The following is a 25,777-nucleotide window of genomic DNA, read 5'->3' on the forward strand; positions in this document are numbered from 1 at the left end:
ACTAATGATACCACTGTATTTACTATCCGTGTTTAATTTATCCACTTTTAATTATTGGTGGAAGAAGTAGTCAGATCTTTTACTTAAGTAAAAGTAGTGATAGCACAGTGAAAAATGCTCCATTAGAAGTAAAAGTCATTCATTCAAAATTTTAGTTGAGTTGAAAAGTACCAAATAAAACTACTTATCATGCGGCATGGTCATTTTCACAATAACATACCCATCAGTTGGCAGTTACACCAGTAGGCAGGAACACCTTTCTAATTAAAATGCAATCTAATACAACAGCAATAAATCCTCCTTCATGAAGTTTACAATGTTCAGTTTTTATTTAAACTGTTTTAAAGAGGTGTTGATGAGGAAAAGTCAGCATCAGAGAACATCCACCATTATATGCATAATTCCTAACCCTTATAAAACGTACAGGCGTGCATGTTAAAAAAAAACTACATGTATAGATGTTTACTTGGTGTAACTGCACAGCCTATAACAAGAAAAGTGACAGAGGGAAATATATTATCAGTCAGTCTAACAGGCAGCATTTTGACCATTCCCTTTCACATGTACATCAGTGAATCAGTGGTCAGTCACAGCAGTCAGTATGAGGAAAAGCCAAAACATCACACTCTGTACAATGGAGAATCACTACACATACAGTGTTGGAAGTTTTTTGGTATGCTTGCAATTTTTTTTCCTCCACAAACCACATTTGCTCTCAGCAGGGCAATAGTTATCAAGCTCAGAATACTGTCTATTAGTAAAGGGGGAAATTGTATCCTAAATTTCTCCTCATCAGGCTGCACTATTTTTCTCTAAAGATGAAAAACAGCTCCACAGAAATGGTCCAAAATACCTACCTTTTCTAAAATGTGTATTGTACAATTCCCAAATATGTTTAAAATTTGCAAACAGTGACAGACAGAGATATAGTGTGAGTAGTCATTCCTGATTGTACTTCTTCAGATCTGCTATAAAAACCCTGAAGGAACAGTCCGTATGATTTCCCTGTTAAATACATATAAATTCACAAAGCACTTTGTTTCCATAGCAGCACTGACAAATGGAAGAGTCTCTAAAACAAAGTGCACAGTTCTTTTGGCCATAACACATCTTCTATTAACACATACTTGAGAATATTCAAACTATGAAAATTTGTGGTGTTATGCTCATGTTAGATCCTCATCCTCATCTATGTAAGGGATATCCAGGTTGTCAAAGGTCCCGCTGAAAGTCTCACTGGTGACCTGGGGCTTGTCGGTTGGGGAGGGGTTGTCTTGGCTGGGCAGGAAGCACATGGATTGAGAAACATCTGTCTTTTGTCCTGATGTAAACTTTCTCTGTTCATCATCTGTCTGAGCCATCAGACTTCTAACTCTCTGGGCCAGGTCAGGAGGTTTATTCGGGTAGTCGGGTTTCTGGGTTTTCAGTCGCGTGGTCATCTTTCCTGGTAACAGCAACATCAGGTTACTCAACATATTTGGTCAAATGAAATGAAATAACGTTTATTTTCACAGCACAATGACACCAGTAGCAGAACGATGGCAAGAATGATCCTCGCATTCTCTGTGTGTGTGTGTTTGTGTGTATAGTGATATGAGAGCAGAGTATACAACAATAAAGTACAAGCTATGACCAGGGTCCATCGCTGATGGAGTATGATAACTAGGTGTTAAATGGTGGTGTTTGTGTTGGCTGATGTATTGGCTGGGTGTGTTGTCATAGCTTTACTGTAGGTACAAGCTCATACTACATGAACACTGTCAGCCACAAGTTCCTGTGCTCGTTTGAATGTGTAGCTTATTTATGGACACAGAAAACAAAAGGAACAATGAAGTAAAAAGCTAGCCGTGACATAAGATGAGATGTTTCACTTATACTGCACACTTGTGGAAAATCTTTTCTGGAAGGGATTCTGAGTGTTGCGCTGGTTTGTACATAAGGGACATAAATGTGAGGAATGAAAAATGAGAGCTTGAGAAAGAAAGACAACCCCACAATCAAGCCCACTTTTTTTTGGTCAAGCGTGCAGAATTGTGAAAGTAAGGCAGGGTTTTAACTTCGCTCTGGTGCCTGTGACTGAATGTAACACTGTGAATGCTTTAAAGAAGAAGTGTGGGCCCTTATCTTCACATGAAAGGCACAAGAGCTATGCAGGAGGGCTGTTTTTTCCTCTACCTTTGAGAGTGGCCATTATGAGCAGGTACAAACTCTTTTGCCGTTAGATGTGGTCGGACAACACATACGATTTTTCCTATCAAACATTGTGAACTCATAAGCGTTTCTGTCATACACTGGTCTAAATCCACTGCTTGATGATTTAATGTCTAATATATTATGTACTACAGTGCATCAAGTTTACTGGTGAGTTGCCTTCTTAAACCCAGAGGAAGGTGAAAATACCTTACCTCGCTACTGACCTTCCGATTCCAGGCTCTTTAGGCGATCTTCTAGACTCTCTGTGCTCATCGACGATGATGAGTCTAGGTTATCGTTGTCAGACTGCTCCTGCTCCAGGTCAGGTAACCTGCAGGCCAAGTCCACCCTGAAAATGACAACACAAGATATTATTATTCAAACTCACGTCATTTTAAAACCACTGGGCAAAGTGCATTTAACTCTAGTGAAAAAAAAATCTCATCTCACTTTTCTTGCTTGATCGACCTGATCCTTTCGATGAGAGTCTTCTCTGTTTCATCGGTATGTATTTCCTCTGGGACATCCAGCTCTGAAGGCTTTTCAACAACCTGTAAAGGGATCAGAATAGTGGCTGGTGTAAGCTGCTAAATGAAGATGCTGGCTTCCAAAAATGAGATACTTTCTACCTGCTCTAAAAAAATATTTAGAATAATTTCTATTATTATTATATTTTAAAGCCTGAAACTTTTTGTTACAGGCTGTATAATCACTCAGATGCAAACAAGTTAGGGACTATGAGTAGGTACTCTTTTTCCCTTGGTGCTGTCTTGATGCATTATGCAAACTTGAAAACTGGCCTTCTGGTGTCCTCTCACCGTGTTTTGCCTCCTCAGTTTGAGCTGGTTGACAGCCAGCGCCTCTGCGTATTCCAGCTCCTGGATATTCTGCATCTTCTCTTTGTAGCGTCTGAACTGCTCAGTGATCAAGATCTCTACACAGCTGCAGACAACAGAATCAAAGATGAATGCACATCTATAAAAACGGTGTATCTAACAAGAACACGTACAGCATTCTAAAGCTGGGCTCTCACAGTAGACAAGAAAAACAAACAAATATAACTTATGAAGAACTGTAGAGAGTTCCGGGAATGTGCAGTGTGATGACTCACAGTGTAGTCTTGGACACGTCCTTCATGCCAAGGAAGGGGTCATGAGCATCAGGAGAGCGCAGGATGCAAGGGGCAAACACAATAGCAAGAGAGCTTGGTGACATCTTATTGTGGTCCTCTTCCTTTGCAACCCTGAAAGACACATAAGACAAGATCTCACAGGACGTTTCTTACACAAATTCACACAAATAACAATAAAAAAAGAATCTACCTACCTGACAAGGTGAAAGATGAGCCGCTCTAATGTGTTGTAATTAGCAGGAGGAAGCTCATCGACCTTTTGGTATACAGCCCTTATTCTCTCTGCTTTCTCTGGCAGTTCTGAGAGTGAAAAAAATACAGAGATCAGTAAATGTTAACAACCTGTCCGAGAAAACATCCGTATTAGGCATTTTTATAATTTAATATTCCAACTTAAAGAAACTGATTTATGACAAGAAGATCAGATCTGATGAATAGATAATTAATCTGCAATTGTTAAATTTCAGTTTCTCAAATGTGATGATTGATGTGATGTTTTTTGTTTTATATTATTGTAATTTTTTTTTGTAAATTATTGTAGTTTGCCAGATAACATATCTAATCCAATGATTCTGTTCATATGTATTTTTAGCTCTTATTCCAACATTATAAAAAAGCTCATCCATCAGGAATGTACTTGCGCAAATGCAAAACAAGGGCCGACATGCTAACGGGACCCTTCAGGGTTTATTAATAAAAATAAAAATAATATCAATATTCACTCACCCACAGCATGCAGAAAGTCACTGTAGAGGGAAAAGGTCATGAGTGGGTCAGGCAGCTCTCTGAGCCATCGTTTAACCAGACCTGTGATGGTGTGGATGGGGTAATTCTCCAAACATGCTCCTTCAGGATCTGATGCCACAAGACAGAACGCACAGATGAAATACACATAAAAAAATCATTTTATTAGTATTGTAAGTTACTGTTCTGTCTATAGAGTCAGGTGACAAAGGATGTGATAATGGAATTTTACCATCACAATGACAGAAGCATAAAGTTCACAATTCCTTAAAGTTATTTAAAAAATATAGCAAATAAGTTGTTCTATACATAAAACATATGCTCTAAGTTTTAAGTTTTCTTCCTGAATTTGAACTTGAACTATAGAAAAAATAAGGTCACATACAAACTAACAGAGGAGATAAGACTAAGAAAGACAAAAAGTAAAAAAATAAAACATGAAACAGAGACAAAAGTTTGTCCAAACATGGCTGTCTTTGCTCCACACCAATCATGCCAATTAATAATAAATCATGTCATGTGGAACTTGAAACACCCAAGCAGATTATAATTGACTGGATTTGTTAAATTCCTGAGACAACATTTTGAAATTTCTTACCGGTCTCCAGAATCTGGTGGAGCTCCCTTGCTCGACAGGTTGAGCCCGACTTGCGGTAAATGCCCTCAGTGTAGAGGCCGTTGAGCTCCACATGCATTAGCAACAACTCCACCACTTTAGGCACAGGGTTGGCTTTACTGGTGAGGACACACACCTGCACCCCAAAGTGAAGGGAGCCTGGTACACTATCATCCTATTACATGGAAAGAGAAGAGAGATGTAAATGTAAGAGATATACGGACAGGGAGTCTTGAGAAACTGATGTTAGGAGACATAAAAATGCCTGTCCCTACCTGCCTGGAGCACCGTGTTGAGCAGTCTGTGATGATCTTGCTCAGGCATTTCTTGTGACATATTAACTTGCAAGCTAAAATGAAAAACAGAAGAAAAAAAGAGTTCAATTTAATTGTGTAACTCCTGTACATTTTTAAATAACATTATATTCAGTGTTCTAGCAGCTCTTTTAACTCACCACTGCACATGTAGGCTTTCTCCATCCCCCAGATGTAGGAGCCACACAAGTCACATGACTGCATAATGTTCACTTGGTATGTGCTGAACAGGTGATCCAGAGGACTATCAGGCTGTAGAAACAGGGTGTACAGACAATATACTGGGATTATTTACCTACATTTGTGATAACAACACTTAACAGTACAGACTGAGATATTAAACTTACACATTTGTCCTTTTTCCTCCTCTTCTTTGTCGTCTTAGTCGCCTGAGAGAAGCCAGAAATGAGATATATGAGTGAGTCAAGTGACAGTTTATACTCTCAAAGTGGTTTAGAGACTGGTCATTGACTGAAATTCTCAAATTTACCTTGGATGGTTCAGACTCCACTCGCTTTATTTCGCCCCTGATGAAGCCGTCCAGCACAGACTGGAAAAGGTTGACCACCAGTGAGACTTCTGCTTTCTCCTTGAGTCCGGCTAGTGAGTTCACTTTGTTGTGGTAGCCCTTCATCAGATCTTTGTAGGCAATTTGGGGCTTCTGTTGGTCATAAAGTGCCAATGAAAAGAACAATTCGAACCCCTTAATTTGGTTTGTGTGTGAACCAATATAAACAAAAGTGAGAAATGCTAGAAAAAAGTGGAAAAGAAAACTGTTTCTGAAGATTTGGATTCTGTGCTCCTACGGAGAAAGACATTGACTTACCTGGACGGAGTACATGCCTTTGATGGTCTCTCTGAACTCCATAGTGGCTGTGAGGAAGATGCCCTCTGTTGGTGACAGCTCTTTTATTCTTGTCCGCAGCTCATTCACCTGACGATAAAAGTGAGGAAATCATGATTATGAGAAATACAGGATTAATAATAAAATAATAATAATAATAATAAATGTATACAATATGTACTGAAGATCTTGTAAAGCTGAAGGGCATTGTTACGCCTGTTAGAGATTTGACAATAAAGATGTACAGAGAGAGAGACGTGGAATGATATGCAACAAAAGTTCGACTCGGACTTCGGATGTCTGCAGTTAATAGCCATATGTGCTAAGACCTGAGTTTGCAATCTGCTGTGCTTCTCTTTCCCCTCTGTAAGTAGTGATCTCACCTGGTTTCCGAGGAACTCATCCAGGTTTCGTAGCTCCTTGGTGTCGGTGATCTCTCGGTCCAGAGATGTGTTCCACTCAATCGCTCGCGTGGCCCGGCTGATTCGAATGGTGGGGTTTCGATTGACCCTCCCACTGTTCTGGTTTGGCATGTGGTAGGGATGTGGAGTGTAGCTGGGCAGGGTGACTGCAGGTGACAGGGGCATGAGAATCAGAAGTTTAAACACTATAGCTACTGGTGATGTACAGGATACTTTAGATCAATAACTGATCTAATGAATACATCTTTATTTGGTGGAGTCTCTTCAGTCTCAAAGCCACAAAACAGACATGTCATGGGGAGCCTCCAAGTTTGACAGCAGCTGTTGCTGAGCAAATAACCATGTTGTTTATACTATTCACAATCCTCCCTGCTACAGCCTATTTGAAACACACTCTATGTGCTACTGCTTTGGGGAATCGGCCTTTAAAAACTTTTGATTACCGGCTTTGTCTGATGAAGAGTCATTGTTTGGGGAATATTTGGGTGCCCGTTTCCGCAGGAATCTAGCAAGAGACCAAATCCTGTAGAAAAGACAGTATGGGTAAATTCCATGTAGCATTACATTCAGCTATGTTGGTAACAAAAAGCTCGAAACCCTGAATAATTCCCTTATTATTCAACTGAGTGAAGCATTTTACCTCTCAGGAGTTGTGGCCTGTGATTGGTTAGATGCCTCACTGGTGCTGCTGGGAGGAAGGCTAAACCTCAACCCGTCAGGTTCTGCCGGTCTCTGAAACATTATTAAATCCAGAACATGCTTTAAGTTGAGGTGTAACACTTGTGAATGAAAATCTAAAAAAACCCAAACAACAAAAAAAAAACAAACAAAAAAAAAACAGCTTTCACAGGAAAACCAAATGTCCAGTGTATCAGAGTTAGTCCTCTTTCCCCACCATGTTCCCCTGCAGCGACCGCACCACTCTCCTCCAAAAGACTTCCCACAGCTATCCCACCACCAAACCAGACCCACATAAACACGAGAAAATATTAGCATGACAGTGGTAGTCCATCATCATTTTTATTTACCATACAAAGCTACACTATCTCTTGCTTCCACCTCAACTTTGACCCTTTTGTTTTGATTAGTATGAGCAATATCAATTTATATTTTAATAAATTTATGTTAACTATCCTCATGAACATGTATTATTTCCCCAAACAAGTTAGTGAGATTTAAAGGATAAATTCGTGTTACCCATGTTTATATTTTCATTATTAGATGTGATTAGCTCTGCACACCAATAACAGTGAGATTTTTAAAGTATAATGATTTTTACCATCACCTGGTGAACATGGGTTCATTTAATAATTATTCCATATACCATATAGTTTCAGATCTATACAAGTTGCTATATATGGTTAAAATGACATGTATGAGTAAGACGACTTCATAAATCAAAAAACTGTTCACATTTAACAATATTCATTAAATAATAATTTCTATAATCGCATTTATGGTCAATGTTAGGTGTGCATATACAATAATAATGAGCATTAATGAGGCAAGAACCTAGAACTGCTGAAGCCTCAATGGCACAAACCCCTGTCTTAACTTAGAAGCGACCAAAAACACACAGACATAAAAGCAATTCACCATGTTCTGTAATGAGTCTAATCATATAACTGCTGACCTTCGGCTTATTTGGGTGCAGAGACAAAAAAAGATCAGAAATGAGCTCTGGAAATATATTTAATATTTCCTTTCTGTTTGGAAGCAGCAACAGCTCATTTTTCATTGGCTTGGACTGCAGAGAAGCGTTGCAAAGTTGCACAACAACGAAACCTTCAATCCATTCTGGGACATACACGTGCAAGGCTTCATGCAGAGGAGTCACTGTGGGTCAAAATGTCCCTTTGGTCAGTACCTTGACCTGGGATTCGAGGGCCCGGACATCCACACTACTGGCCGAGCTCTTCAGGCTGAGCACGCAGGGACTGATGGGAGGCAGTGGAAAGCTCCAGTACTCGCTCTCCTTGGAGCCCCCAAAGTTTATCATCAAACCGCTGCGGGCGTAGGCTAAGCGCCGCTTGCGTTTGGGCAGCTTGCGGAGGCGTACCCTGACCTAATTGGGCCAGGAAAGGTGATGAGGCACAAACTCGGAGGACTTCTGTGATTCACGTGTAACGGGCCTCCATTCATGGGTTTGTCAGCTTAACATAAGCTTACAGTACAAACAACTACAGCACTTTGTAAAGCCAAATCCAACATTTATGGTTGGAAAGGACAACAACAATAACTATGAAGCAAAAACAGAAATGGATTGAATGTTCTAGCTGAAGACATTGACACACTGCTTTGCATTATGTAATAACAGAAGGACGGAAGTTACCTCATTAGTATAAGGTGAACCATCAGAGTCTGAGGAGCTGATCTTGGACAGTTCATCAGCAGACAGAGATTTCCCTTTGCGGCTGTTTTGCAGAGGGAAAAAGAGCAGAGCTGTGGATTATTTTGAGTCTAAAATAAGACACTTTACAATTACTGGTAACTGGTAACAGAATGGAGATATACATTTTCATAAGTTACTGCCATGTAACCATCTTATCATGAGATAGTCACAATACAGAAAAATAGAAACGTTCAAACAAAGTTTACAACATTATTAAAAGAGCTTATTGAATTTTATGAGCTTATGACGGCTGACAAATCTAGGAATTGGGAAACTTACTAAAAGTCATCTCTCCTATTTTCTCTTCGCCGGCGGATTTCTGGACTCGATTCGTCTGTTGGTTCGCCTTCACCCTGTCTTCCCCTCCACCTCTCAGCCTTCTCCTTAATGTCGCTGGTATCTTTATAGCGCTGAAGCGAGCTGCTCTTAGAGGGGCTGGGGGAACGATCACTACCAACTTTAGGGTCCAGAGGGAGGGAAAGGGGTCGGTTCAGAGGCGGAGGGGATCCTCTGCCCTCTCGTTTCTCCCTGCTCTGGTCCCTCTGTGCAGAGTGGCCGTTGGCTGGGTCAAGCTGCTGGGTCCTGCTGGGGCTGAGCTCCACTTTATGCTGCCTCTTCAGCTCTTTTTTTGCCAGGCTGTTATTTAAGAACCATTAAATTAGACTGGCATCACAGCAGCTGCATCCATAATATAAATGGTAATGATTTATTGTCTGTTTTGATTCCAAGTTTTAAGTAAAGGCCCTAAATACAGATTGCAACAACTCTCATATATATTGCTTTTGTGGCTTTATATGAAAATTACTTTTTCAAAGACATTCAAGCCTAAATGATTATAAATTCTCCTTGTCTAAGTGCTGTATTTCAGTCAAGCTGGGTGGACAGTGCACTTACATGTTGTACATTAACACACTAGACCTGTCACATTATGTTAACAAAATGGAATCAGTATTTACACTTGAAATGTTCACATGGTGCCTCTTGAAGCCTGCTATATTACAAGGTATGTGCTGGTTTCTATTCTATACTCACGTAGTTGCTTTTCCATATCAAAACAAGTTAAACTCTAATTCAGTGACACATTTGTTCAGCAGGACTAGCTGATGCTCCTATAATGTGAGCAGTATAGGCACAGTGGTATGTATACCTGTCCCGTCCAAGCCGGTTTTTAGACATCTTCTCATCATGTTCCTTCTCATGTTGTTGCTGTGATCTCTTCAGGGAACTCCTCCAAGCCGTCTGGATAATTGTAGCAGCTCGGTTTTGATTCTCATAAAACTCACGCCAGCCCCTCTGAAACAACACGAATCCTCCAGAAAGGTTAGCGTTCCCATAAGGAGATTTCTGAAAGTTTTTTTTTTTATTCTAACGCATGATTTAATATACACTGTACCTGTATGATCATTGTGGCATCTCTCTTTTGCAGAAAGTGCAATCTTATCAGACAGGTACGGAACCAGCGCTGCAGTATAATGATGCGACGCATCAGTTCTTTGTTAAGAGTGTCTAGGAGCCGCTGCCTCTCCTTTTCCTTCAGGAACACCTGAGTAGATGAAAGGGAGACACACAAAGCATGAGGCGAGATCAAACTACTAAGCATAGTTGTACTGTCTTGTCAGTGTAACATTTTAGTATACATGACTTTTATGTGTTTATATAAGTTTATGTGAAGAATGAAATCTGCCATGTCCTGTTTTTAGTAAGTGACAGCGTTCTCTGATTCAAGTCCATGTTCTCCCAAGAGTGACAATAAAGCAGTTCACCTAAAGAGACATTTTAATGTTCACAAAATCCTACATGTCATATGATTTGTGGATAATTTAAATCTAAAACCCATTACAGAAACATGGCTAAATGATCCCAGTGCCTGAGCACGGGACTTTTATCCTCTGGACATTGCAGTACACAAGACCATACTGAGTTATTACGATTGTAATAACATACTAATGATATGATTAACCTTGGTTTTTCCTATTTGGTAGGTGGATTTATCCAGCTCCATCCTCTCAAAAAGATCAGTTATGTGCTCAGGAGATGCAGTTGCTCCTTTGGGGAGCAATATCCTGAACTTGTCGACAAATTCCTGTTATCAAGACAAAAACAGTATAAGAAAAGCACTTTAACTTTCTTCTCATATTAAATTCCTTTTAAATGTATAGTATATCTGGATATTTATATTCTTAAGATCTTACCATGAATGTGTATCTAGCACTGTAGCCAGACTTCTGGATATGAACCAACTGCAGCATGTCTGTGTACCTGATTTGCCGTAGCACAAGTTCATCATCAAAGTGAAGCTCCTTCTGCAAAAAAACAGCATTTCCCCAGTGATGAAGTGTGTTAACCAGTCCAACGTGTATGACTAAATTTACAGATTCATACATGACGTTACCTTTTCAGTGTTGGAGCGAAGACAGAAAATGAAGAAAGGCTCTGCTTTTTCAATTGTCTCCATCAGCTTTCTGAGCGAGGCCTGTGTGATCACGTGCAGTGAGAAACAGTTGATTTCCAGTCATTGAAAAGAAGAAGAATTAATAACAATAAAACGTATAGTTGGGCCTTTTTTGACAGCTATTCCATGTGTAGGCCTTCGCTTGTGAGAAATCTGCTGATAAAAGTTATTACAGTGGTAACATGGTGGGTATCTCATTTTGGGATGACACTTTCTCTTTCACTCCATATGATTCAAGCTGAAAGTCATGAAATACATAGAGAAGATGATTAGTAAACAAACAAACCTGAAACTGAGTGCTAACTGTAGGGGGCCTCGTTCTCTGGTGAGGGTGGAAGATGGATTTGCTGGTTCGGTCGTGTGCAGTGAGACCAACAACATGTTGGAGTGAGCGCAAATCCACGAGGTTCTGTTTGATAAAATATAAATAAGATCCAAGAGCTAACAGCTCAAAGCCTGCAGCAAACATCTAATTTTAAGTGCTGCTTTTGGAATGACCTGTAAAACACTGCACCCTTCACTAACACTTTACCTTTGGAATGAGCTGCTTCTGTCGACCGCCTCTACTCTTCCTGCAGAAAATACACACAAAATGAGTCTCCACAAAATCTGCCGCTCTGGAAACAAACTGTGTAAAGTTGAAGCATAACAAGTCAAAATCTGTGTGTTTAGACTAAAGGCATATGGCCCACTTACTTTCTCATTTCATAATTGGCAAAGATGTCTTCAAATACATCAAGAGGAAGTTCATCAGAGCGATCGAAGGAGAAATCCAGAGTCATGGTGGCACTGTAAGTGTTAGAGAAGTATTTTAACTTCATCAACAAAGGGTAATTTTTTATTTGTAACAGTAAGTAATAGTAAGCCACATATGCTGTTTCCTCTGAATCACTATTTTGTCTTTGAAAAATGGTTTCATGTTTGTCCCTTTAAGTCTTCTGATGAACTGGAACTGAGATGAGGATGTTTCCCTCATTCATTACACATTAACTATCTCACTCACTACTGTGAGTTATATGAAAAGGGTTGGGTGGCCATCACTGACATCTAGAGGACATCAGCATACCTGTCTTCATTTATAAGGCCATGCCATCTAAGAGTTATTTAACATCCTTAGTTCAGTTCAGAGTTAACATGACACCAGGTCACAGAAGAGACTGGCTTTAATGGTCAGTCTGAATTCATTTGGTTGTATCAAAATGAAAATAATAGAATTTACTATAAATGCACCTGAATAGTATATTTACCTGGATAGTCTGTCATTAGTATTGCTGTTGTGTTTCATGTCTTTGAGGGATTTGCGGGAGCTTCGTCTGGCAGCCACTGTGGTGACAATGCAACAAATCAGTTGTATATAATCATGAGAAAATTGCACAGAAGAAGAAAAAAGACAAAATGTTGATGGTGGAAAAGTTGACTGAGTCATTCAGAAAAAATCAGCTAAACAAATATGTAAGTCCCAATAAGCTATAAAAATCTTGTCCTGCAAAAACACATCCACAGTCAAGTCAACATCTTTAGAGCTGAAAAACAGTGAGTTATTTAGCTGCTGGTTGCAGCTGAAAATGTGACTCAGCTAACTACTAAAGCTACCTACTCATTTCTGCCCGCTGGCGTCCCATGTTTTTGAATACTGTGAGGATGCGAATGGTGGCTCGGAGGACGCCCCATCTGAACAGTGCCTCTGGGCTGGATGCAACCAGGTGGTGGAGGAACGACCGCTCGCTGCTCCGCAGAAGAGACACGACTTCAGGACGCATGTGCTCTGTGTTTTTCTCTCTGAAGTCCTGAAAAACAACAACAAACATGATTACTATGCTGTATACTTTTGCTGTAGTTACACAAAAGAGAATTGGTGGTGCTACGCATTCACTACACGTTTGAACTTCACAAAAAATCCACAGTCTTCTTGGGGGAGGGAGCAGCATTAATCATTCACTTAGTTCACATAGATTTCTCAGTTTTTTCCCACACTGGTTTATCTAACAAGGCCACAGCAGATCAACACTCTTACAGTGGAATGAAGGAAAGTACATAAACTGAATTTCAAATGTAGCTGAGGAAATTGTAATTCACACTGTAGAATATAGATGTTTGTGGTGTGGGGATTATACTCCACCTTGATGTGATATTCAACACTGCCAGCAAAGTGTTGAATGGTAAAAGTCAGCTTTGTATTTGGAGAGGGTACAAAGAGTGGGTTATCCTGATTCTGCTGCTTCAGTTTGTCCAGCAGGATGGCCTGAGGGAGGCTGAAGATACACAGAGAGAAGGACAAAATATCCCTTTCAACGTATGATATTTGAGAAAGAAAATGAGACAGACTCAAAAAAGAGCATGTGAACAGCAACAGAAATTGCAACAAATCTATATCGACAGGTTATTAGCTTTCACTGATATTACAAGGTGATGACATGATGATATTACCAGTACTATTCTGTCAATTTCTGAAATTGTGAAGCTTTTTAAAAGAAAAAACGTTTTAAGATGATATTTATAGATATAAGAGTTGTGTTTGACACTAAATTTAGGTTATCATTCAGTATTTCTTGAAGGCAGGGGGAATGTTACAGGCGAAGTTCACCTACTTGCCCTCCTCATTCAGCAGGTCAAAGAGTCCAGTTGGCTTCTTGCTGATCAGCTGGATGCAGCCACTGTTGTCAGTGTAGTCGATGTTTTGCCAAGTGATGCCCTCTGACACGTAATCTTCCTGGAATCATTTTTAATCACAATTACATAATCAGGTTATATGTAAATAATTCACCTCTGTAACACTGATGCTGAAGTATTAGTAACAGTCAAACAGAACACACTACAATAAAGACACAGAGAAACATGAAGAGAGTTAACAGTTAACTCATTGATGGATTTGAAAAAATAAAAAAGCTTACTTTATGATGTAATTTCTGGATAATTTCAAATATTGTACAATTTTTCCAGGATTTACATGTACAGGGTTAAAGAAGTGCACATGTACACAAGGACCTGCTGTGTCAAGCCCATGCAAATGTAATGAAAAATGAAACTAAAAAAAAAGAGATAATTTTAGCTGAAAGTATCTGTAAATACACCTGCCTGCTCAAGCTTGAAGATGTTCTGGTTGATGTAATACTGCAGTCTCTCATTGGTGTAGTTGATGCACAGCTGCTCAAAACTGTTTGTCTGGAGGTTCTCGAATCCAAACATATCCAAGACACCGATGGACAAACACTAAAAACAAAACAGAAAATAGGACAATTAATAACAAATATACAAAAGGGAGTAAACAGGCAATGTGATAACGTATTTCATTAGCTACATTAAGGCTGCACATCGCTACCAAATCTGCACACTTATTTTTCTGTATTTTGCAGAATATGCATCTATAAAATGACTTGAAATACATATTTGTACAGACATTCCTTTATAATTCCTTTATAGTTTATATTTTCATAATTCTTTTGTTTGTTTTCTTGACTGGTGACTTACAGAGACCGACTCCTCCATGTCTCGTCTATTGAGCATTGCATGGTTGATGTGAAGGATGATCCAGTCAAACAGCGCACTGTATAAAGACTTGGCCATGGAGTCCCGCACTTTGGAGGCCTAAATGCACAGAAACATCAAACAAGGCAAATCAAAAACTCAACTCAGTCTCATATTTAAAGCACAAGAAGACCACAATACCACATACAATTTTCTCAACTCAAATACAAAAAAAATGCTATTTGTTGATTCGATTACATCTTTATATTTAAAGACGGAATAATTAAACTTAAAGGGCAGCCTTAAAACCAAATTTAAACTCTATACCTCTTGTAGTGTGTACTGTGAAACTACGGTGGCCTGGGCGGTCACCACTTTCCTCTTGGTCAAAGCCTTCACCAGCTGCTCCTTTTTCACCTAGAAATAGATTTTAAAAAAAAAAGAAATTGTTAAAACAACTCTACAAAAAAATCTGCAAGAAAATCACTAACAACTACTGTATCAGATAAAAACACCAGGCAGAAACATGTTTATTTTTAAACAATAGGGAAAGCAAATTTAGAGTCAGAGTATTTTCAAGTTTATGTAATTTCATCCCAAGTAAAGGGTTTTGTTGAACTAACACAACATCAGAAATCAAGTGTAGATAATAAATCCAGATGATGATTGAGCAGTGTATGCTGTATTTCAGGGACATACCTTGAGCAGGTCAGACAGTGTAGACAAGACTTTAGCAGGTCCAACCTCCAGGACCTCAGTGTCCTTTGACACTGTGTATGTCACGTTGCCAAGGTGGAGGATGGCAGAGAGGATGGAAAATATGCTGCATAGCACAAACACACACACAGACACACACACACACAAACAGATGGCATTAGAGGATTTCAGGCGGTATAACACAGCTGGCAGCTATGCTAGAGGTCCTCAGCTGAAGAATAATGGAGGTGATGTGGCAGCTGACTGCAGATCTAATTTCACCAGAACTCAACAAAGCAATGTTATTGTTTTTTTTAACGTGAACATTTTCTCGCTAATCGGTCTGATTTTGTATGATTTAAGTATTTCATTTATTTCGCGAGCAAGGGTAAAGGAGAACAAGACTGAGAAATTGAAATAATAAATCATTTCTGATTTTCAAAAGCAAAGCTGAGTTTAAATTAAGTTTATGAAAAGTTTACATTACAAAATCCATCCCAACAACAAATCTGAGGAACTTGTTTCGTATGTGGATTACAGACTGACAACTCTTCTCACCCTCATGTATATGCTGTATACTTTTGTATCTTCTAATATCTCATTTATATCTGTTTTTCTGTTGTTTCTTTTTACAGTCTGTCAGTAATGCCCCGAAGCAACTGTGCACTTGTAGCCTACTAACAACAGTACACAAAACACTGCTGTGTTGATGTCAACACAGCAGTGTTGACTTTGAGCAAGCAGATCTAGTACTGTAGAAGCTAAAAGTAGTGGATACTTGATATTAACATTTATTTTTCTATAAATTGATATGTCTCATCAGCTACATTAGACAGTAAAGTTAAAGGTCAAGTTTTACTGAGTTTGTTGGAATGTAAGGAAACATATGCCTTAATAGACTATTCATGTTTTTTATTCTTATGCACTTTACACAAAGTTCCTGACCGTAGTCCTGTTTAGAGTTACTCACATCAGGAGTTACGGCTTCAGCGTGATTATTCCCCTGGGGAACCAAGCTGAACAGGTTACTAAACTACGCTGCTGGCGCTTTTATGTGTAAGCTGTGTCCCAAGGCTGTAAGGCACTTGCTGACATACTTGCTGCATTTTTCTACTGCTTGACTTGACAAGCTCTGACCTGTTACTGACACGGTTAAAGAAGGCAGAAACTCTTCCACACTGTTCAGTTAAATTGCACACAAGTTCACCTACCTGCACAGACTAGATTTGAGCTCACTAAAAACTGTGCAATATCGGTGTATAAAAGACTGCTGTTTACTGACACTTCCTTACAGGCAGGTATAGATACACTAGTCGGTTTGACTCCAGCTTGCAGCATTTCAGTTGTGCTGTTCATGATCAAAACAATACATACTGTTTCTTGGTGGAGGGCAGGAAGCCCACCATTTCCATAGCTTGATGGAGCCTCTTGTACTCCTGCCCAAGTTTCTCCTCATCTTCTATAAGGAGGTCTTCCTGCAGAACAGTCAGAGAAGATATGAAGACAGACAGGGGTAAATGTTAAGCATAGCCACAGAGGTGTGAGCATGTTCTATAAATACACTGGCTTGATTATTTTACAATTCCCAGGTGGCGCTGATGTCTGTAATTCAGTTTCCAAAGCTGAAGACTGGTAACAGTTCTGTTGTCTCTCTACATCATCAGGGATACACAAACCTACAAACCTACATAAACCTACAGATTATAAAGAAACACAGCTGATTATGGGCATTAGCCATGACTCATGACGAAACGCGACTAAAGACAAAAATGCGACAACAGGTCCTCAACTGCAAAATGATGGAGGAAACTGCTGTGAAAATGTTGCATGGTCTTGCTGAAGTGGAGTTTTATGTTTTCAGTTTTACTCACTACACAGGGAAGTCTTCAACAAGTTGTAATTTCCTGTTGAGAGTTTCCAAATAATGTGGTTGTCTTTCTATAAAACATCTACCACAGGTTTTCCCCATTTGATAACATCAAATGACGCACTGTATGTCTTGTGCTAGTCAGTCCTCCCTGTTCTCTATCACTGCTGATAGCGTGTAGATCAAAGGTACCTGCTTCAAGTAGCGATAATCTTGTGGCTTTAGAAGACAAAACTCCTCCTGCTCGTCTTTGGACGCTCCAACCAGCAGATAGTAGAACACGTGGTAGCTCCTGCGGGTCAGAGGTCATAAAACACAGAAACATTAGGCCTCATGCAAGTTTCACCTTAACTCTGTTGTTTACTCAACATTTCACTGCACAGGGAGCTGTAAAGGTGTGTTTTGAGTGTGGTCTGCTTATAGTGGACTATACCACAGGTCACAGCAAGGTTGGTATCAACAGAGATTTTCATGCACAGATGTGAGTTATGAGTGTTCCTCTGAGGATTTGAAATGCCATCTGACCGAGTCTTCATTATACCTCTCACTCTTATCTCTGGACACCAAGCGGCACTTCTCGAGGAGGTACTTCTCAATAACTGCCCTGCAAGAGACACACAAGAAGAGAATGTCAACAAAACCCGTGAAGCTTTGGTGAAGTTGCCAACATTGCCCACTACTGACGTAAGAAGAAAAACGAGCGGTAAAACTAAACAAATATATCCACCAAGATAAACTGTTAACTGTGCTGCAGAAGCCTTGAAGGTTCACTAAAGGAGTACAGGGGGTTGGTGAGAAAAATAAAACATGGTGCCTCACCCTCTGATGACACCGCTCTCCAGGTAGTTGAGCTGGATGAACTTCCCAAAGCGACTGGAGTTGTTATTCTTTACAGTCTTAGCGTTGCCAAAGGCCTGTTGGAAACATAGGGAACACAAGTTTTCACTAAAATAAACAGACAAATTTGTAGGCATATTTGTCACAGACACTGGCACCCAGATCTAAACACGGTAAACGTCTGCTGCACAGAGGAGCTATCAAATAAATCACGTTTGGATTGTGAATGGTGGGACATGGTTTCCATGAGCCATCTTATGCAATGGCAAAGATCAAGTTGGTGTACCTCTGAACTTTTTTAGTTAAATTGTATTGCACTTGTTGTATTGAATTGTTATTCCTGTGAGTGCAGACTACACTCACAGGAAAACTAATTGAAAACTAATTAGCATCAAGACAAATTGCAGCAAGTACAATAACGGTGGGAAATATCAAACTCTTTTAACAAGCAGCATGAAGCGAACAACAGTATGAATCTGAAAATATAAACTTTTTTTGACGTTATAATTATTTTTTAGCACATCTGCTTTATGACTTCACCTGCATCGCTACATCAGATGTCAGTCCACCTGACTTCCCTTCAGTGACTGCAGTGCCTTCTCAGTGTTTTAATCTGCAATGCAGTCAAACCAGGAGACTCACAACTATCATGCACATGATTAAGTGGCCACAAGCACTGAAATTAGAAGCTCCATTAAGCAGCCTTTTGTTAATTTGTCAAAGAACTTATGAATAAACACAGTGGAGCTGAATATTAAATTTCTTTCACTAAAGGCACAGGCCCTTTTTCAGTAGCTGGTGCTGTCTGATCTGATCTGTCAGTAGTGATTGCTCTTTCTTTCTGCTCCGACTGTTACATTATATTTCTGTGCTGCAGGATCAATAAAACACTGCTCGTACAAGTATTACCAGAGCTCCACTATTAACATTAGATAAACAGGAAATGCAGCAGCTGACGAGAATTGTTTAGTCAACCACCAGATAACTGACCATTAGCTTAATAGTTAACTCATTATTGAGTCATTTATCAAGTTAAAATGCCAAACATTAGCAGGTTCCCACATCTCAAATGTGAGTATTTTCAGCCGTAATTCATTAATCCGCATATCTTTTCAGTAATATTATTTTAAATCAAATATCATACCTGTTATTCAGACAAACGAAGCTACTTTATTATATCTATTTGGAGTCTAAAAAACTTGATTGAGTGACTGATTATGACTTGAATGATTATTTTCTTCCCTTTGACAGAATGATCGATAAAGACGATGATCTTGCAGCTGAAGACCTGGCAGAAACTATGCATGGATTGTTATTCTTTAACACACTGGAGACAGTATCTAAGGTTCACTATCAATAACACAAAAGACTCCACCCAGGCAAATTAAATGGGTAAAATGACACATAAAGGATTATGACTGATTATTAGCTTCTGCTGAATCTGAATTAGCTTCTAGTTCCCACGTTTAATCCTTTTCCGATGGAAAAGAAAAACCCAAAATGAGCCCATGTCGCTCTCTGAGGGTAACATCATTCCTGTGTGAGCTATGCCAAGGGTCGTGTCTTAACACGCCAGAGTAATACCTACGAAGGCAGTGATACAGAGCTGCATACTGTACCGATCGCACACTGAAAAAAACGACACTGAATGGCTGGAATGTTCCTTCTCACTGAACCTTTTTTAAATACGTTCAAGTGAGGAACTTCTCAAACATGAATGTCTTTCATTTTCAACCAGATTGATTAAAGTTATCTAAAGAAAGCAGATGTAGCTGGACAAAAATGAAAGGAATGTGGAGTAAAAAAAACAAAAAGATGGTATGTGGTAGAGAGAGAGAAACAGGTGTTTGCCATGTGTCAGTTTAGGGGTTGGATTCCCTGAAGGACATGATTATAAAGGTGGATTCTTCAGAGGATGTACAGGATCAGAAGAACTTGCTCCTCCTCCATTGCAGAGACCCAAAAAAATAATGCATTCAGGCAGATGAGCAGACCATGCCCGAAGTCAAAAATGTCCAAGCTTATCCACAGACCAATATGGTGGGAAATACCAGGGGTAAACTGGGACAAGTTTGATGATACCTGAGTAGACAGAATGAGCTGTGACAGTCCACTTCGGCACGTCACAGAAAACTGAAAAAGATTTCAACGTGGACTCTTTTGAACAACTGATCTATAAACTGATGATAAAAATAATTTTTATATTCAGCGCTCATCCTTATTACATCCATGCATCCGTAATATCCCGTAACTAACAACAAAGTCTGGCGGCATACAGAAAAAAACAATGGAGTGCCCGGCTTCCTCTACAGTATTCACATCATGTCGCAGCTCTTTAATTCATCGAGCTTGGAGGTTCCCAAACTACGCTTGTGGCTTGTGACTCATCAGCACTGGTTGCAAAAGAACATGGGCTTTAACCAAGTACACAAAGAAGCCAAGAAACTTTGACCCTGTTATATATGAATAATTTTAGAGGACTAAAGGTTTTAAAATACAACATTTTTTTTTTTTTTTTAGCTTTTCTATACTGTTATCCTTTGGGGGTCTCAAGCCCAAGGTTGGGAATATTTCCCAGTGATCAATGATCTGATCATTTCCTGACTTTGTGAGTTACAAAGGATCTCCTGACACAAATGATGCACAGAACAGAACATGGTCCTCAACATGGGAAATGGGAACGAATACGTTCTTCAAATGCATAATAGAAAGAGTTCATAATCCCTGAATTGAAACACAACTGAAAAAAGGGAAAAGAGGGAGAGAAAGAGTGCATTTGTGAGAATGGGGTTCAAGCATAGTGGAGTGGAGGTGATTTGTACTTTGTTGTGTAGCTTTGCCGGCAGACTGGCTGAGCCTGTTCTGACACGTTCCTGTTTCTTTTCTCTCGCTGGTGTTCCCTCAAAGACAACGCCCTGCAAATTCCCCCAGTGGAGCTCAGGACTCTGCTTCCTGATCATCAACACCCAACACTAACCTCCAGCAGCAACCACTTAGCCAATTGGCAACCACCATACTTAATGAAAGCAAGGTACCGTCACTTTATGGCTATTAACTGCAGAATTTTCTTTTTCATAATTTTAAAGTCAAACAACTTAAAACATACTTTGATATCTTCATTAATTACATTTTAAACACGCACTGAAACACGAGTCAGTGGCAGTTTTCTGGCACCAGGGAGATGAAAGTCACATGCTGTTTCCGGCACAAACTGACGTTAAAGTGAGATAACATTTAGTGAAAAAACTGAAAGAAAGTAAAAGAAGTCACGCTCTCTTGATTTCAGATAAAAAGGAACAAGCACTGCAGGGTGTGACTCACAAATGCAAAGGAACCCCAAGATGACAAAAAGCTGCCAAACTACAGGACCATAAAAACCCAAAACCAAACAGCTTAACACTCCAACTGATCCCCATTACTACAGCAGCAATCTTGGAAACAGGCCTTAGACTGATATGTATTGATTCTGCTTTAGTTTTAACACTTGTGCATGGCTTCCTCTATTTAAACCCGAGCTCTAACTGTTGCGGTATGACATCTCAGTCTTCAGTGAGCTTGTTCCCCATTTTCCCAGTTAAGAAAGAAAAAACAATCAAATCACACCAAGACACCAAACTACTCTCTTCCCTCAAGTCAAATCTCAGAGCTTCAGGAGAAAAGCACAAAACGACACAATGAGATCATTTAACAGGAAAAATACTTAAGCTGTTGCTTGTTTCAAGGAAAAACTTGTTGGACCTGTTCAGAGATAGATGGAATCCATATTTAGTCACAGCCTAATGAAAGACTGGCCCCTTGGGATTGTGTGGGGGTGTGTGATCAGAAACAAGCAGGCCAGGATCCTCTGAAATAAAGTTATTATTTATGTTAAAGGTTAGTTGATCTATTGATTGGTAGATAGAGAATTTACTTGTGCATAGATCAGAAAAATGTGAGCACAAGTGGAGACAGGTCTCCACGCCTACTGCTCCTACACAGTTTCCATAACGAGATCAGATTTAAATGGTGCAAAGTTAGAAGCCACATGCACCAATTTAAAAAAAGAATGAATCAAGTGTTTTGTTGCACAATACCATATTTAAAATGAAGTGAAACCAACAAATCCCTTGTTTCCCACTTTCTGACCTGTTCTCGTGCACTGATAAAAGACTCTTAGAAAGAAAATAACATGAATCAGAATAAAACAATTAATAAAAACAAGGACATTTTTTCCCTGTGAAACACAATATTTGTTAAGTTCCAATGAGGCAGGTATTTCCCCAAAAAAGCATTTGGCCTAGTTTCATGTCAGTTATCATGTAAATGTGTTGTGTAATTTAACAGTCATCTGAAATAGAAAACAGAGATCAGAAGGAAATGTGGGCAAATGTGGCATCCTGTTACTCACTGACAGGGCTACTGTACTAACATGGTACAACATCTGACAGCCACAGCAGCAGATGCAAAGACTGAAAATGATGTTATGTGGTTAAAAAAAAATTTGAATTCCCACAGACATAGTTCTGCTCTTTGGTGCTATATAAAATCCAAAATGCGAGAGGAATACTCCAAAACAAACAATGCAAAAGCCGATATTTGAATTTATTACAGGTGATTCAAATTCGGCATGGTCAGCTCAGGTTCGCCGCCTCCTTAGTCTAAATTGTACATGTTTATGGGCCTTCATGGTCATCATGCTGCAGTTTGTCGTAGAAATACAAAAATAACAAAAGAATCTTCCATAGTGTAGATGATGCAGCCTTTTGTGGTTTTTGTTGAATAGACTGATGTTTTTATCGCAGGAAGTGCAAAACATGTTTCTCGTATACATTTCCTGCATAAAGGGAGTGGATTGTTTACTTGCCATTTTCTGTTTTTGAACAGAAGTGATTGACATGTCTAAAAAAAGAAAAAAAATCTACGGGGCACTTGCCATACAGAGTAAGCAGGTGCAGTTTAATTCAGAGCCTGCACCATGACCTACACCCACAACATAAGAAAGAAAATACCCGCAACAATGAGCTGATTGACAAACTCATCTCACCATGACTCTGTGCAGTCGAGATTGCAGAGTCTTGGTTAATACCACACTCTTTGGACTATAACTGAGGCAGATGACGATCATTCTGTAAATCAACCAAGCACTAGTTGTGTCAGCTAAAAGTGAAACACCAGCATCCTGTGGGGTTTCTTAAGCCACCAGCACAAGCATGTTACTCTCTAACAGAGTGAATGATAAAGACAGTTTCGAGGGTTTACAGCTAAAGTGTGTCTGAATATGTTTTTAATTTAAAAAAAGGAAGTGACTGAATCATATCTTTTTTCATTAATCAGTTTTTACCTCACACCAAGGAGGTTACATTTTCTCCCATGTCTGTCGGTTCACTGTTGAGTGACTGTTTCAGCCCTGGATCAAAGGGCTAATTATTGTGTATGTTTGATATTGGATTCAGATATCAAACATCTCTTCAACATCTTATTGCCACTACAAAGTTAACAAGGTCGACTGCTACAATAGGAGTGGGTGTCAGTGGGTTCAGGAGGTGGTCAACTTCACACCTCACAGTCACCTACCTCCAGAACGAGTCCTGCACCAAGAATGGTCCGTTCCAGCCCGCTGGAGTATGTCTTCTGGCTGAGAGAAGTCAGGCAGTGGATGAGATAACTGCTGCTTTCAGTCTTTCCAGCGCCGCTCTCCCCAGATATGACTATACACTGGTTAACCTGCCTGTTCAGCATGGTACGGAAGGCCACATCTGCTATTGCAAATATATGAGGGCTTAATTTGCCCAGTGGCTGGTTCTCATACATCTTGACGTACTTGGGGTTGTAGTAAACAGGTAGGAACTTATTAGGATTGATGGCGATGAGGATGTTGCTGGCGTAGGTGTAGATTTTCAAACTGTAGAAGCGCTGGCGTAACGCCTCCAGAATACTCTGCTCCGTCACAGTTTGGAGGTTGCAGAGGTCATCATAGTCCTCTTTGTTGCTTTCTTCTTGGCTGCCTCCATTGTTGTCTTTTTGCTGTTGAAGGATGAAGTGGTACCCCTGGTTCTCGGGGTGCCACCTCTGTGCCTCTGGTGGCCACAGCAGGACTCGCTCCAGAGGGCAGTCACCATCTTCCAGCAGCCTCTCCTCCCCGCCGCTCTTCCTCACCTCCAGCAGGCTGTACTTCTGGCTGGAGTCCAACCCCAGAGTGACCACGGCATTGTGGATGACCGACCTCCCCGTGTCCCCAGCACTGACCTGCAGGGGACAGTAGGCAGCCGTGTCCTGTGAAACCCTGGGGTAGATCTGCACAACACGGGCCTCTCCATCCTGCTCAGGGACCCCGGCTCCATCTGTAGTGCTCATCCTGATATCGAGAGGCAGGCCTCAGCATAACTCTCTGTCAGCATCCACTGTAGAAACACACACATAATGAGACCAAAGGCCAGATCACACTGAAGGAAGTTGAAAGCAAAAGTAAATCTGAGTGTGATCCCATTTTGAACTTCTAACATACTTTTTATACTTACTTCTTCTTACATACTTTTTATACAGCAAAACCGTTTTTTTTCGGTACAAAAACGTATGCAGAACACATAAAAACACATCTTCATCCAATTTCCACAAACAGTATCAACACATATGGCATCAACGATAATCCACATTTCCTTGATCCTCATAAAAATTTCCACGTTTGCAATCGACCAGGTGACAAATAGCAAACAGTAACAAGCGTCAAACCGGACTAAAATGTCAAATTAAGTCTTACCTTTCGAGGAAGACCATTCATTTCATCTCTAAAAGCAGAAATATTTCTGACAGCGAAGAAAAAAAAAAAGACGGAATCTGCTCCTGCGGTTAGTGTTAACTCCAATCACACAACTTCAAGAAAAAAAAAAAAACTTTCTTCACCTGAGCCTCCCAGAAAAGGTGAGTCAAGAAACGTCTTAAACACCGTTTTAAATAATTAAAAACATATTTCCCAGCATTTCGGCGTCGTTATTTCTCTCGTAAATCACAGTTTCTTAGAGATATCGCGGATTAACGTCTTCTCCTTGTTGTCCCGATCGAAAAGTTAGACAAACGTTACTTCCTAGATTTCTACACACACACACACACACTCTCTCTCTCTCTCTCTCTCTCTCTCTCTCTCTCTCTCACACACACACACACACACACATACACACCCCGGCGACGAGGTGGAAATAAAGTGATTGTTTTTTTTCTTCACTGACCGGAAAGATGTCACCCTTTAGCAAACCGGAGATAAAACCGCTGAGGAAGAAACACGGCGCAGGCCTTAAAAATCAGAGACAGAGACGGTGACACTTTCTCGGAAAGAGAAGTTATTAGAGAGCGACGCGAGTCAACAGTTTAATTGACCTCATTCGTTATTACGGCTGAGGAGGGAGCGCCACCTACTGGATGTTTCAGGTGGTGCAACGAACTCGCCCAGGTAAAGGCGGCTGTCGTAGGGGGCTAAATGAACTCTGTCCCTGGGGGACAATGGAGCCCAGGGTGTTAGAGTGGCCCCTGGTAGAGAGGAGAGAGGCCCAGTCTGAAGTAACAGGAAACTTTTCTTGATGGAAAATCAATCAAGCAACAACGAAAATGAAATGGAAAAAGAACACAAAGTGATGTAAAACAACCAGAAAGAGACATAAAACTACTACAAAGAGATGCACAGAAAGTAGAGGATATAATAAACAAAACATAGTCACACACAAATGATCATTAATGCAGAAATATATGTGCAAATGTTGAGATAGTTTATTGAAATGTATCAGTATAGGATATTGTAGTGCTGTTTGTACAGTATACTGATTGCTCAGGGTA

At 40.0% G+C, this 25,777-nt stretch overlaps 1 protein-coding gene across 3 annotated transcripts; it reads right to left on the minus strand.

Moving 5' to 3' along the window:
- Positions 1 to 134: 134 nt before the first annotated feature.
- On the minus strand, positions 135 to 25,156 carry myo9b (myosin IXb). Of its 3 annotated transcripts, none has more exons than XM_041054913.1 (41): positions 24,711 to 25,154; positions 23,528 to 24,354; positions 17,957 to 18,051; positions 17,679 to 17,741; positions 17,330 to 17,429; positions 16,645 to 16,745; positions 15,274 to 15,397; positions 14,902 to 14,991; positions 14,578 to 14,694; positions 14,185 to 14,319; positions 13,698 to 13,819; positions 13,229 to 13,361; positions 12,707 to 12,896; positions 12,357 to 12,432; positions 11,806 to 11,898; positions 11,642 to 11,681; positions 11,396 to 11,518; positions 11,050 to 11,130; positions 10,850 to 10,960; positions 10,618 to 10,740; positions 10,051 to 10,200; positions 9,805 to 9,950; positions 8,937 to 9,293; positions 8,598 to 8,679; positions 8,133 to 8,330; positions 6,906 to 6,997; positions 6,709 to 6,788; positions 6,227 to 6,411; positions 5,826 to 5,933; positions 5,490 to 5,660; positions 5,347 to 5,388; positions 5,140 to 5,251; positions 4,961 to 5,034; positions 4,668 to 4,860; positions 4,052 to 4,180; positions 3,520 to 3,625; positions 3,305 to 3,436; positions 3,012 to 3,135; positions 2,644 to 2,744; positions 2,418 to 2,542; positions 135 to 1,444 (listed from the first exon to the last, which is right to left on the minus strand). In XM_041054913.1, exons 2-41 carry the CDS (start codon positions 24,305 to 24,307, stop codon positions 1,167 to 1,169), a joined length of 5,682 nt encoding a protein of 1,893 aa, XP_040910847.1. In that variant the 5' UTR covers positions 24,308 to 24,354; positions 24,711 to 25,154; the 3' UTR covers positions 135 to 1,166. The 3 variants fall into 3 exon arrangements, with proteins under 3 accessions (XP_040910847.1, XP_040910848.1, XP_040910849.1); XM_041054915.1 differs by having other exon boundaries at positions 1,310 to 1,444; positions 2,406 to 2,542; positions 24,711 to 25,156; XM_041054914.1 differs by lacking the exon at positions 8,133 to 8,330 and having other exon boundaries at positions 24,711 to 25,151.
- Between the last annotated feature and the right edge of the window lie 621 nt (positions 25,157 to 25,777).

This window comes from Toxotes jaculatrix, chromosome 14 (genome assembly GCF_017976425.1).
Source record: "Toxotes jaculatrix isolate fToxJac2 chromosome 14, fToxJac2.pri, whole genome shotgun sequence".
NCBI classification, from domain to species: domain Eukaryota; kingdom Metazoa; phylum Chordata; class Actinopteri; family Toxotidae; genus Toxotes; species Toxotes jaculatrix.

Excerpts from the sequence above, each read along its gene's own strand:
- myo9b (XM_041054913.1), bottom strand. The coding sequence starts at position 24,307 with ATGAGCACTACAGATGGAGCCGGGGTCCCTGAGCAGGATGGAGAGGCC. Across the intron at positions 3,626-4,051 it reads TGACTTTCTGCATGCTGTGG|AACTGCCAGAGAAAGCAGAG; the intron begins GTGAGTGAATAT and ends TTTCACTCTCAG. Across the intron at positions 3,437-3,519 it reads CTCATCTTTCACCTTGTCAG|GGTTGCAAAGGAAGAGGACC; the intron begins GTAGGTAGATTC and ends TGTGTCTTTCAG.